Raw genomic sequence first — 14151 nt, forward strand, 5'->3', positions numbered from 1 at the left:
TATTTGAGGGTAACGTAGTTTATTTTGTATTTCACCTACAAACACCAGAGGGAAAAAGGAAAACCAAAGAAGTCCTGCCTGTACAAATCAACTACGTGCTAAACTTGTGTATTTGCAGGTGAAAGCAATCCCTCTCAAATCTTTACTGTACAATTTACTACTCCAATGACAAAATAATCCATTCTGCTAAGGTTTTATGAATTTCTACCATTTACAAGTACTAGAAAAGCATCAGACTTTCAGAACGTACTTACTTGCACCAGGAGTGAGCGAGCCAGTTTAGTCCATTTAACTGATAGTCTCTTAACTCTAAACCTTCATGGCCACCAATATATGATGGTTGCTTCTTCAGTGCAACAAACCTTGGCCTCTGTTTTAAAACCTATCAAAGTGATATTGAACATTAGCCCTACTACTGAATGTTTTAAGATTTTAAATATAATTTTACTGAAGATGCAGGAGAAAATGGAAAATAATTTAAATTATGTTTAAATACATTACTATATTAACTTCTAAAAGTTAACATAATTTCACTTTTGAGTGAAAATAATCACAATGGGGACATTTGTCTGCTTAGAACTAATAAGACCACTGACTCAAGTTATATACCTTAACAGTCATTACTAAACTAAACAATTTTAATATTTCATTCTGTGATCTGAAAAACTTTATAATGTATACCATCCCTAATCCAGGAACAAAACAGCCAGCTACAAATATTTTTATTGTCTCAATTCTCAGACGTCTATGAAAATTATCTTAAATCTCACTCACCTTGCAGTCCTTAAAAGGAGTTGTCTTGGATTGATTTCTGCTAAAATACTCATCGATGCATGACTGAAATTTTTTGGCAATGAGAGCACCATCTTCCCAGCTGCACTCTGAGTAAGGGAGACCCTGCCACTTGCAATAATAATCTGGATAACCTGCTGCTGACTTCTGATTTGAATGAGCTGTAGAATACATTTGAAATACTTCATCAATAATTTTGATTTTAATGAGACATTTATTTCATTTTTGTGACACAATAAGTGACAAAGTGCTCAGAATTAAAGAACCCATGATTAACCTCCATCCTAATTTATATCCATATTATTTTAGTTTGAAAGTAAAATAATTAAGAATTCTAATAAATTTATTATCCACAAATATATAATTTGGAGAATTGGGTCTGAATTTAACAAGATGAAATTCAATAAAGACAAGTGCAAAGTACTTCACTTTGATTTAATTGATTTAATTAAAAATCAAATGCACAATTGCAAGATTGGGAATAACTGGCTAGATAGTACTACTACTGACTAGGGTCTGGGGGTTTAGTGGATCACAAATTGAATATGAGTCAACAATGCAGTGCAGCAGCAAAAAAGGCTAATATTCTGGGGTGTATTAACAGGTGTGTCATATTAAGACATGGGAGGTAATTGTCCCAGTCTACTCGACACCGGTGTGGCCTCAGCTTGAGTACGGTTTCCAACTCTGGGTTCCACATTTTAGGAAAGATGGGGACAAACTGGAAAGAGTAACGAGGAGAGCAACAAAAATGATAAAAGGTTTAGAAAGTTTAGACTCATGAGGAAAGGTCAAAACAGCTGGGCATACTCAGTCTTGAGAAAAAAAGACTGAGGGGAGACCTGATAAGTCTTCGAGTATGTTACAGGCCGTTACAAAAAGAACAGCGATCAGTTGTTCTCCATGTCCATTGAAGGTCAGATAAGTAGTAATGGGCTTAATCTAACTCAAGGGAGATTTAGGTTAGATATTAGGAAAAACGCATTAACTACAAGGGTAATTAAGCTCTAGAATAGGCTTCCAAGGGGGGCTGTGGAATCTCCACCATACAGGTTGGACAAACACCTGGGATGGTCTAGGTTTACTTAGTCCTGCCGCAGCACAGGGGGCTGGACTTGATGACTTCTTGAGGTCCCTTCAAGCCCTACATTTTTAAGAATCTATAAAAATAGAAGCAATGACAGTATATTATCCTTATTGTTATTTCCAGTCTCCAATTTGTCACTTACCAATTATTCTCTCCACTATTTGATATTGTTTATGAAGATCATCTGTAAGTTCTTGCTGGCAGTTATAATATTCCACATCTTCTGGAGAAGCATTTTTCAGCCTGGAATGGAAATTATGAAAATAGTAATTACATTGTTTCATTCTAAAACTAAAACAATTTGACAGTCCAAAAGCTTTCAGTGTAAGCACCAAAGGAAAGTTAGAGGGAAAGCTTCTTTGAGAAAGGAACTAAAGGATATCTCAGTGGAGAAAAAACATCTGCTACAAAAAATTCCTTATCTGAATTAGGTGCCCTCCTGACTGGAAGCTGAGAAAAAACTACTGAGAAACTGTACTAGTGTCAGCTACACCTGATAAAAAATAATTAATATAGGTATAATACGGAATGTCCACTCCCAACAGTTAAAGTATTTTATTTTGTAGGACACTTTTTTCACTTAATGAGAACAACACTTGAAGGGGGTTAAATCTAGGGAAATCCATCTCAACCATTCCTAAAAGTAATGGACAAGAACCACCACTTTTCATATAGGACACTGAATAACCCACTGGAAACCAGCGTCAAAAGAAGGCAGTAGAAGGTAAAGATTTTCTCCAAACATTTCGTTCAGGACTTCTAACAACATTGATAAGAGAGTGCTTGTTGATCCAGACAATGGGCAGAAAAATGAGACAGTAGAACTGGAAAGCCTAGCAAAGTGAATAGAATTAAAACTTCTAAGAAAAAGTAGTAAGTATCACTGTGGAGAATGTAATGAACAGTTCTGTTAAAGTACAATGGTCAAGAAAAGCAAATGGTAGGCCATTTGAGTAAACAGTAAGCAATGCATACTGTTTATTGTGTAAATATTTTATTTATACTATGCATATTATAAACATTTAAGAAAAATAACTTCCAAACAGCTTAGTTATTTATTAAAGGCATGATCCTGCAAGATGCCACATATCATCATTCACTCATGAGTAATGAAGTTGAGGATGCTGTACACCTTGCAGGACCTTAAAATGTCGAGGCGGTTTTAACAATAAAAAGATTATGTATTATCTTCTTGCTGAACACACACTATGGAAATATATTCTCATACGGAGATCAATCCCCTTACAATACTACATAAGCACAAATGCTGGTAAAAAAAAAAATCTGTATTATGAAAGATGACTATCGATAACATTCACCATCGTTTTGTTTCCTGATCCTTTTTCTTGTAGTTGTCCAGTTTCTTCATTCCTTTAACATTCTGCTGCTTCAAAGTTTCTTCAGTCTCCCATGTGTTATGGATATGAGACCAGCCTTTCCATTTAATTAGATACTGTGTTTCTCCCGGCTCCTTCGATTTATCAAACCCTGCATTTGGATCACCGTCTGCCTCAACTGCATAGATGGTGGTTGTAGCACCAGTGGCTGAAAAGGAAATCACAAGAGAAGTTTTAATAGAGCATAAGTACCGATGAATCACCTAACAATGAATCTGATATTAATATAATTCAATTGGTAATTTTTTATAATATGAGCATTTATCAACACATGATCAACTAGTTCTGTAGTTCTCTTCCACCTAGTGTTACTTGCGTAATTCTGCTGCAGAAGTATATGCCAATCAATAAATAGTCTCAAAGACTTGATTTAATAATAAGACAATGTAACCAATAAAACTGAGCATCTAAATTAACTGAAGGTGAAAGGAGAGTGGATGAAAGAAGGGGTAGACAGCCACCTTACAAATATCTAAAATAAACTGATAGACGAGAACTGACAAGCTTGTCATGACATCTCATGACAGAGAACATCAATCCCAGCACTCAACGGACTTTTTTATGGAACATTAGCTGCTAAGAGGGAGCAATCATCATAACTAACCTATTGCAGGCTACCAAAATTCCAGCAACACCACATTCCTAGATATTCTGATGATCCAGGAAGAGGTGACAAGGTCAAATTCTGCCAATGCCCACTTGTCTACCGTGACTCTGCAGTGTACGACTACAATGCGATCATAGATGTGACTAGTTGAGATAGGAACACCCATGCTAGCGCTAATTTAGCAAACAAGGCTAAAAATTGCAGTGAAGATGTGATGATGGTGGCTTCAGCATGGGCTGTACATGTTAGCACAGGACCTCGGTACATACTTGCATTGATCACACAACCATTTGCATACAACTTGCTTTGAGAAATGCAAACCACATTGTAGTCATCCACCATCTGAATCTCCACCAATATAGCGTCAGTGAGGTCAGAAATAGGTGGCATGATAATCCTACTGCCACCAATACCATCCCACTGGTTACTGATAAATGTCCTATTTAGCAGACTTTCTGCATTCTTCTGAAAAGGGGTTAAGTTTGTAGGAAGCTACTTAGTTGTGCATACAGTGTAGCACACAATATGAAGCTCATTTGCATGGCACTGAACTAGCTTCCCCTTAAACTCCTTCCACAGCAGCTGTCCTCTCATTCTCTTCCATTACTTAACCATGGAAGCTTCCCTATAAAGTATTCAATGAGGCTTATTTAAAAGGGCACTGTCAGTTTTAAAACACTTTCTGTCTGAAGCTTTTAACCTAGCATTGTTACAAATTAACACCTAAAGCTACCTATAACTGAAAGAGAACAGAAAATTCCACTTGTTTACTCTTTTAATTTGTCATGCTGTGCATAGTTAATTTCATGGTTTCACTCTATAATCAGTCTGTTTCCACTTCTGTTTGGTGGTTTCTCTCATACCAATAGGGGGTGATAAACATTTAAAAAAATCAAAAAGTGTTATTGTTAAACAACAAACATTGACAATGGGACTCATGGATATGTTTAATACCTGAAACTACATTTAACTTTTTTGTTAGTTTGTTTTAAGTTGATGAGATTTCATGTTGTTGATGTCGTTTTAAAGCCTTGGAGTAATGGGATAATGATGATGATAATGACATGGAGAAAAAATCAGGAACAGAATTTCTTATGGTGAGAGCTGTCAGACCTTGTCTACACTGGTATTTTACTCACTGAGGTGAAATTTAGACTCCACTGAAGTCAATGGAAATTCTGCCATTGGCTTCAATAGGCAAGGATTTCACCTCTAATGTAGGCATAATTTTCACCAATGCAGCAAAATTTGCACCAAGGTAAGATGGACCAATGCAGCTACACTGGTAGATGACATTCCCGAGAAGACAAAGCCCTACTTTCTGGAATACCAGAAGCAATAGAAGCTTCATCGCTTGGAATATCAAGGCCAGGTCTACACCACAAACATTTGTTGGCATAGCTACGTTGACCAGGGTGCAATGAGGTGCAATTTGCAACCAAGATAGCTGTGCTGGCGAAAGCCACTAGGTCAGTAATACACAGTTATACAATAACACAGTTATACAATCAAAATTGCATTTATTTTGCTTGGAAATGGTGGGGCAGGAGGACTGGAATAAGCAATGCTTGCAAAAGCAGAGTGCCAGCAAAGCACTTCTAGCATAGACTTGGCCAAAACCAAGACTGTACAAAGCTCTAAAGAATACACTCTAAGATGGCCAACCTGGGGCTCTGGTGCCACTTGCAGCTCTTCAGAAGTTAATATGTGGCTCCTTGTATAAGCAGCGACTCCAGAGCTGGAGCTACAGGTGCCAAACTTTCCAGTGTGCCAAGGGGTGCTCACTGTTCAACCCCTGGCTCTTGACACAGGCCCTGCCCCTACTCCACCCTTCCCGCCTCCTCCCCTGAGCCTTCTATGCCCTTGCTCCTCTTCCCCCGCCCCCAGCCTCCTGCATGCCACGAAACAGCTGATCAGGAGATGCGGGGAGGGAGGAGAAGGTGCTGATCAATGGGGCTGCAGGTGGGCAGGAGGTGCTGAGAGCAGGGGGTGGAGCTGATGGGGGGCTGCTGACGTATTACTGTGGCTCTTTGGCAATGTACACTGGTAAATTCTGGATCCTTCTCAGACTCAGGTTAGCCACCTCTTCCTTAGAGTATCACAGCTGGCTCCACAGAGAGGATAACATGCCCTAAAATGGACCTTTTCTAATTTAGTTCTGTTATTTCCAAACACACTTGATAAGCAAAGTAGTCAGTTGTTTCTGTTAAAGTGAACTATCAGCAGTGATTAGCAATGGAACTGTATCAACATTTGTCTCTCTGATATGAATGGGGCAGTTTAAACCTCTACAAACATAGTTTCACAAAATCACAGAAATGTAGGGCTGGAAGGGACCTTGAGAAGTCATCAAGTCCATCCTCCTGTGCGGTGGCAGGACCAAGTAAACCTCGACCATCCCTGACAAGTGTTTGTCCAACCTGTTTTTAAAACCTCCAATGATGGGGGTTCCACAACCCCACTTGGAAGCCTATTCCAGGGCTTAATTACCGTAGCAGTTAGTAGGTTTTTCCTAATATCTAACCTAAATCTCCCTTGCTGCAGATTAAGCCCATTACCACTTGTCCTACCTTCAGTGGACACGGAGAACACCTGATCCTCATCCTCTTTATAACAGCCTGTAACGTATTTGAAGATTTATCAGGTCCCCCCCCTCAGTCTTCTTTTCTCAAGGCTAAACATGGCCACTTTTTTTTTTTAACCTTTCCTCATAGGTCAGGTTTTCTACACCTTTTATCATTTTTGTTGTTCTCCTCTAGACTCTTCCCCATTTGCCCCCATCATTCCTAAAGTGTGGAACCCAGAACTGGAAACGGTCCATAAGCTGAGGCCTCACTAGTGCCGACTAGAGTAAGACTATTACCTCCCATGTCTTACGTAAGATACTCCTGTTAATATACTCCAGAATATTAGCTTTTTTTTTTTTTGCAGCTGCATCGCATTGTTGACTCATATTCAATTTGTGATCCACTAACGTCTCTAGATCACTGTCAACAACCATTTAGCCAGTTAGTCCCCATTTTGTAGTTGTGCATGTGATTTTTCTGCCCTAACTAAAGTACTTTGCACTTGTCTTTATTGAATTTCATCTGGTTGAATTCAGACCAATTCTTCCCATTTGTCAAAGTCATTTTGAGTTATAATCCTGTCCTCCAAAGTGCTTACAACCCCTTCCAGCTTGCTGTCACCGGCAAATTTTATAAAGATAGTCTCCACTCCATTATCCAAGTCATTAATTAAAAAACATGGAAGAGTACCAGTACCAGGACTGACCTCTGCAGGACCCAACCAGACACACCCTCCCCGTTAGACAATGAACCATTGATAACTACTCTGAATATAGTCATTAAACCAGTTGTGCATCCACACTCATAGTAATTTCATCTAGATCACATTTCCCTAGTTTAAATATTTTTAAACTAGGGAAATGTGATCTAGATGAAACTATTTTAAACTTTTTTTAAATAGTTTTCCCTCAGGCTTCGACTTTGGCCCCCTTGCCCAGGGTGTTGGCTGAAGCCCTCAGGCTTTGTCCCCTGTTCCCCTGCCCCACCTTGGGAAGCAGGGCTCAGGCAGGCTCAGGCTTCAGTCCCCTCCTCCTGGGGTCGTGTAATAATTTTTGTGGTCAGATGGGGGTTGTGGTTGAATGAAGTTTGAGAACTCCTGCACTACATACATGAGCTTGTGAATTCCCTTTCAAAACAGCCTATCTAGTCTGAAGAAAAAAGATTTCATGATATTATGAAACTGTATTTTCCCCGAATTCTTAATACTTCACTATCAAAGAGAAATAATTCACAATGTGTTTTAAATTTAATGTATGTTTAACATTATTTTGGGGGAACAGGACAAACATAAAAAAGTTATGCACGCTATATATTTTTTGAAATGTAAAAGTGTTTTTTTCTTTAACTGTAAGTTACAACAAAAGTTTTAAAAAGAATTTAAAACAGGATTATCAAAAGCTCATTCTGGACAGAGCCAAATTGCAATTTTAATTATGGCTGTGGGACAGGGCATAAATATTGAACTCCATATACTACCCTCATAATCAACATGAAATTCCCACTAATATCAAAGGAAAGTTTGCACAAAAAAAGTGTAAAATATGTATTTTACATCTTAACTAAAGTTTTAGTTATTATTTATCCATTATCTTATTGCCACATTCAGCATCACTCAGTGGGGAAGTATGCTCACCTCTATGACCATCATTCTTTCTAACCTTCCCTCTTCATCCTCTCCCTCCCCGCTCTGCTTTGTGGCCATATCAACACCAGGAAGAATGGTGTATTTTAGCACATGTTAACTAACACGTTAAAATCTTAATACAGACAGGGTAAGTTGTGGTTTTAAAATGTTAGCTGGTGGAGATCAACCCCTAGGGCTGAGACTAGGGTTTCCTTGACCAGATAACACACATTAAAAAGGACATTTTTTCTTAGACACCTGAATTTCTTTCCCTGAAGCAACTCTCAATTCCCACCTCCAATGGTTTCATTCCTACACCCTTCTCCATTTTACCCCCCAAACTACTAAGCAATTCAACAGTTAACGCAGATACATAAACCATTATCATTACACTGGGGAGCTAACATCCGAACTGTATGCAAGCACGCATGCATGAGCAAGAATACTCCATTTGTTTACTCTGAATTCAAATTTAGGAAGTTATCTTTGCATTTATTAAGGTAGAAACTGGTTTTTAAATGAAAGTTTAGATGCTGCAGAAACTGAAACAAATACATAAAAGTTGTAAAAACTGCTCTTGGATTCACTGTAGCATTTTGAGAATATAGGTCAAAAATACCTCCTTTTCGTCCAAAACGACTATCCATAAACTTTTCTATAGTTTCAAATTCATCTTCTTCAGGTTGTGGGACATCCTCTCCACAGACTTCCAGCAAGTCATCTGAATCTGTCTTTGTTTCTTCAGCTTCTTTGTAACTAATATTGACTGTTGCCTGGCGACGAGACCCTCTTTTATCATAATCATCATCCTCATCCTCATCGGATGAATCAAGTTGCCTCTTTTTCTGTCCTGCACTCTTTTTCCCACTTTTTGGCTTAATTCTTAAAAAGAACAAGAGTTGACAAAACAAAGATGTTTTCAATACAGAAATACCCACAAATGTTCTGCCATTTCTTACAGAGTATTAATATTTCACAGTGATTGTTCAACTGTACCACACTCAATTAGATAATGTAGGGAAAAACATTCACTATGACTCACTGCTGTGATAACATCTTTTGTAACTTCAAAAAACAACTTCCACTCTTGGGATACAGAACTCTACTAATAAATAGTTACATTTGGATTTGAGCTTAAAGAGAGACAGAGAGAGAGAGACATTCATATTCCCATCAGAAATCTTATAACAAAGTATCTTAATTTCCAGAATTCTTACCTGCTTGGAGGTTTCCTACTTTTCACTTTATTTTTTGGCTCATAGTCAGATTCACTCTCTTCACAACTGCTTTTCTCTCTCTCCTCCTCGGATTCAGAATCTGAACCAGTCCCAGAGACAGATCCTGATCCAGACATTTGCCAGTCTTCACTGCATATATTGAAAGGCAGAAAAGTCAAGAATTAGAATATTCAGCATTACTGTGAAGTCCATATATATGAACACCAGCAACTGGAATAATCTCGTTGACAGAAATAAATATTAAGGCAGTTAATAATTCAGTGTCATTAAAAAGACAGAAAATATTATGAAAACTCATCGACTCTCTACTGCCATGAACATGGATATTGCATCTGGAAGCATGGAATACCATCCAATTTCTGAAACCCACCCCCCCACAAGTCAGATGGCTTTTCATTAAGCAGTAAATCAGGAAGTAATATAATGACACCAGAAACACTTTTCTTCACTTTACCTCTTACAGAAACAAGAAAGATTATATTTTCAATGTTCAGTGTTCCAGTAAATGGATAATTGTTCAGGAGTTACATGAACTTTTAACGCTACAGTGTTACATGAACCTACTATAATCAGGGTTTCTTCCATGGATATTAATTCTGGGCATCCTGACAAACTGATATGTAGGTTGGCAAGTGGCTATTTGGACAAAGAGACAACAGCTATGAAAATTTGTCTTTTAGGGCTCAATATTCTGTTTCAGGAAACATGGACAGAGGTCTCTGCGTATTTGGTAAGATAATTACATACAAATGTACTAGTTAAAATTAAAACAAAACAATTGTTTATATTAGATTATTAGATATATAAATTCAACAACAGTTTTTGGTTTTACATACTCTAATATAGATTTCTGTGAATTTTTAAACGACAAAGGATAGGAAAAAAATAAATAACTTTTGTCAATCACAACCAAAAAGAACTAAACATACAAAATTACACACTAATTTTAAAAGAGAAGTTTTTTGTTTTGTTTTTAAAGAGTTCATGAAAAGTGCCAGATTGACAGTCCTAGAAATTGAAGAGGTCTATTTTCCACAGAAACTATATCACACAGGCAATGGCAGTACAAGCTTCCCTACACTGCACCTCTAACCTTCCTCAACTCTGACCAGGTGAAGGGCATGCTTTTTGGGGTGATAGGATAGTTTTAATTTCCATAAGTCATTCAATCCTTGGTTGCTGTACTGAGATCAATAAGACTGCCAATTAATGTCAAACATGATGGTCATTTTTGCCCTTGAGATTTCAAAAAGATGACAAATTGTAACAACTTTGTCACTAACTGCTTAATTCCAACTAGTGACCTGGAGATAAAATGACCTATATAGCCTATTCCCAACTACCTTGGCCATATATAGATAATGTTCAGGATAGGATATTCAACAGGAAAAGTAATGTTACAACTAATACACTCCACTGTAGATTCTACAAAGCATTGCTGGAGGTGCTTTTGAACAGACACGGTCAATACAAGTGTACCTGATGCAGGGTATTTTACTAATTGGGGAATTTAAAGTTCTGTTTTATATATAGGACTCAACCTGAAATATATGTTGCATCTAAACATCTATGTATTAGAAAACACCCCAACATTCTAATCAAAAGAGAGAAGTGATAAAATCAAGTCCAAAAACCAACCTGAAGTCAGAGTAGAACTGAAATACTTTTATATATTAGATGAAGTATATATAAATACTAAAATATGCAAGCAGGAAGGACATTTTTATATAGTATTCTTATATGTAAAATATCCTACTCTTTATGTTTTTTCCTCTTGGTCTCACTGGATGAGTCATCCAAAGTGTCTGCACTACTAGAGGAATCCTGCAGAGAAAGCAAAGAATATATAGAATTCATTATCAAATATTAAAAGAGCAGTGCAACTGTTAGCGATCTGGCTTCCATTCTTGAATTGGTATAAATTTATTTTTCATGTTTGATTCCCTCTCCTTCAGTACACAATGATGCACTGAATACGACTAGGGTTTCCATATTTTAGTATGATTCAAAATCTATCACAATTGTTTACGCATTCACAGTGCTCTACTAGAATATCTTTTTGAAGACTACTGTGCCTGCATGAAGCACATTTTTAAAACCGTCATAAATTAGTCAAAACGAACTTCCATCAGGAGACTGAAAATCTCCTCTGTAGTTTACAGATGATCCCTGTACTAAATACTACCTTTGTACCTACTCAGGCCTAGAATTGTTTAAACCGTTTTTTAAGAAAGGCAAAAATATATCTGACTCCTCACTACCTTTACTCTCCAAAAAAATGGATGGACCATATCAACTCAGACTTCCCTAAAATAATTTTCACTTAGGCGGAGAACAGTTCTGGAAAAATTTCATCCTGAAAAGAAACTTAGGAAGAACCATTTAGCAATAGCTGTAAGTTAAGATTTTCTAAGTGTTTACATGGAAAATCTTAATTTACATTTCCCATAAAACTAAAACAGTTAAAAATGAAAACAACTGTGTACAAAAACAGAAGTCCAGGGTAACAGAAGAAGAAAATGGAGAAATTATGAGAGAAGATACTTCTGACCATAGTGTTTAATTATTCTTTAGAAGTGAATAGAGATGTCCACAAACTTTTTTGTTTAACAGATAACTTTCACCCTCTCAACCTCAATAGTATCCTCTTTAAACATGTGCTCGCATCCTAGATTCAAATAAAATCAACTGTTCAGACTTTAAAACCTTCTATTTTGTATTTGAATAATTCTAAAAGCACTACAACAAGAAAATGAAAGTGATTCCTTGGAAAAGACTACAAGTTTAGGCCAAGGTTTCTCAAACTTTTTTTTTTTTTTTTTTTAAATAGTGTGGACCATGTTCTCACAGGGATTGGCATGGAGCTACATCTCCTCCCATTCACTACTGCATAACATACTTTCAGAAACGACAGCAACTGCTTAGATGGAAAAGTAATATTTGGAAAGTACTTTTATGCTTTTAAGTAATTTAGAAGCTGGAAACACAAATGAGAGCCAGTAATACGTGACTTGCCAGCTTGGTCAATCGATCACAATTTGACAGCATCTGGCTCAAGCTTTCTAAGAAAGGTAATTTCTTCATCACTTACTCAAATATACAAAATTAAAAATGATTCAACATTTCTCTAGAAGAGCAAAATTCTCTCCTGAGATGTGTGTACACAATGCTTATTGCCTTCAAACAGACTTTCACACATACATATGGAGTGAGCTAGGACGCCTCTATGTTTACATTTAAAGCATAGATTCAGAATAAGCTATTCACCTCTTCTGACCCACTGTTTGATGAAGCTGCTTTCTGCTGCTGCTGCTGCTGCTTCCTGAGCATTGCTGATCTCTGTACAGCCAAAATACTTGGATTTGATTTCCAAAACTGAAACAGAATTCAAATAGAAGAGCCATGCAATCAAATACGGTGGAACTTTACAATGATTTAATACAGTCAAATTCCCAAACTGAAGTTTTGCTAATAAAAGTAACTATTTTCAGTTTAAAGAATGAGGAGAATGTTTCAATTTGTTACAGCACTTTAATGCAAAATGTAGCATGCTTTACAGTAAATTTAAGTAAGAACCCTTAAATTAGCACAAAAGAATACATATGCTATAGTCACTGCTAACACATTTCAATTTTAAGTTGTTATAACTCAGATAATTCCAATAAGGAATGTAGTTAATACAATTGTCAAATAATTTTGCTTCATATGGAAGCATTGCAACACTTTAAAAAATGAATGAAGAGGAAAAACTTTGAGTTTTAAGCAGAATTATGTTAATTAATATTCTGTTATATTTATTATACTTTCTTTCATTCAAGGGGAGTCACAATACTTACAAATATTATATATTACACACAGAAGGAACTAGAGCAAATCTGAGGTTATTTTATCCCACTGGATATGCTCAGAAGCAATTTTCTGAAGAATTTAGATTTTCTTCTGAAATTTTGCAAACTTCTTCCTCATAGAAGACTGACTACATGCAAATTTGAAGTTTTCCAGTTCAACAGTTTATCAGATAACAGCAAGCTAAAGTATACAGATATGATTTTCAAAAATGAATAGAGTTAAGAAAGGATTTAGTAGCATAGAAGCCTAAATAAGTGGCCTGATCTTGAAAAGTGGACTATTAATCTACTACAATCAATACGAGCAGCTGGGAGCTCAGCCCTTTTGATAATCAGGCTATTTAGGTACCCTGGTAAGAATTTAGGAGCATAATTTCGGGTATCTATTTCTGAAAATCTTGGCCTTAATATTTTCCATGATATTCAAGTCATGGTATGCAGATATTTTACTCATCAATCCAAGCTCAAATCCTAACAGTTTAACAAGTCTTTCATTCCAGTTCCTATTTATAGCTTATCTAGAGTGAAAATAGCTATAGGAGATAACCATACAAAGTCGAATATCTTTCACTGGAATGTTTATTTGTGCATTTTACCTCAGCTCCACCAATTTTTGGTGGTTTTGCTTGAATTTGTTTCTTCTCTCTAGATGTGTCAGACTCTGATTCTGACTGACTGCCTGACTCTGAACCAGAGTCAGAGTCACTGCTACCTGACTGGCTGCTACTTCCATCGCTACTGCTTCCAGAACTTGAACCAGATCCAGAACCTGATGCTGAACCAGAATCGTCATCCGACTGGCTGTAATTAGAAATAAAAGAATTATGGAGCATTTTGAGTAGTAAAATAAAATCAAAGTGAAGTTAGAAATAATTTAGCTTCACCTGTAAAATTAATTGTGAAATTAGCCAAGCATGCATATAATAGCCTACTCTTAAATAACACACTACATCCATTTATAGGACTCCATGCTGTGATAACTGGGAGCACT

At 36.8% G+C, this 14151-nt stretch overlaps 1 protein-coding gene across 2 annotated transcripts in view; it reads right to left on the bottom strand.

Annotated features, from left to right (window-relative positions):
* CHD1 (chromodomain helicase DNA binding protein 1) overlaps nucleotides 1-14151 on the bottom strand; it is an 83723-nt gene that overhangs the window by 42521 nt on the left and 27051 nt on the right. For both annotated transcript variants that reach the window (XM_048849671.2, XM_048849670.2), the window contains 9 exons: nucleotides 13757-13961; nucleotides 12580-12687; nucleotides 11069-11136; nucleotides 9292-9441; nucleotides 8694-8956; nucleotides 3199-3424; nucleotides 2022-2122; nucleotides 775-953; nucleotides 255-382 (listed from right to left, as the gene is read on the bottom strand). In XM_048849671.2, coding sequence (XP_048705628.1) covers nucleotides 255-382; nucleotides 775-953; nucleotides 2022-2122; nucleotides 3199-3424; nucleotides 8694-8956; nucleotides 9292-9441; nucleotides 11069-11136; nucleotides 12580-12687; nucleotides 13757-13961 — 1428 coding nt within the window. The remainder of the gene's footprint in view (nucleotides 1-254; nucleotides 383-774; nucleotides 954-2021; nucleotides 2123-3198; nucleotides 3425-8693; nucleotides 8957-9291; nucleotides 9442-11068; nucleotides 11137-12579; nucleotides 12688-13756; nucleotides 13962-14151) is intronic.

The sequence above is a fragment of the Caretta caretta genome, chromosome 5, assembly GCF_965140235.1.
Source record: "Caretta caretta isolate rCarCar2 chromosome 5, rCarCar1.hap1, whole genome shotgun sequence".
NCBI classification, from domain to species: Eukaryota; Metazoa; Chordata; order Testudines; family Cheloniidae; genus Caretta; species Caretta caretta.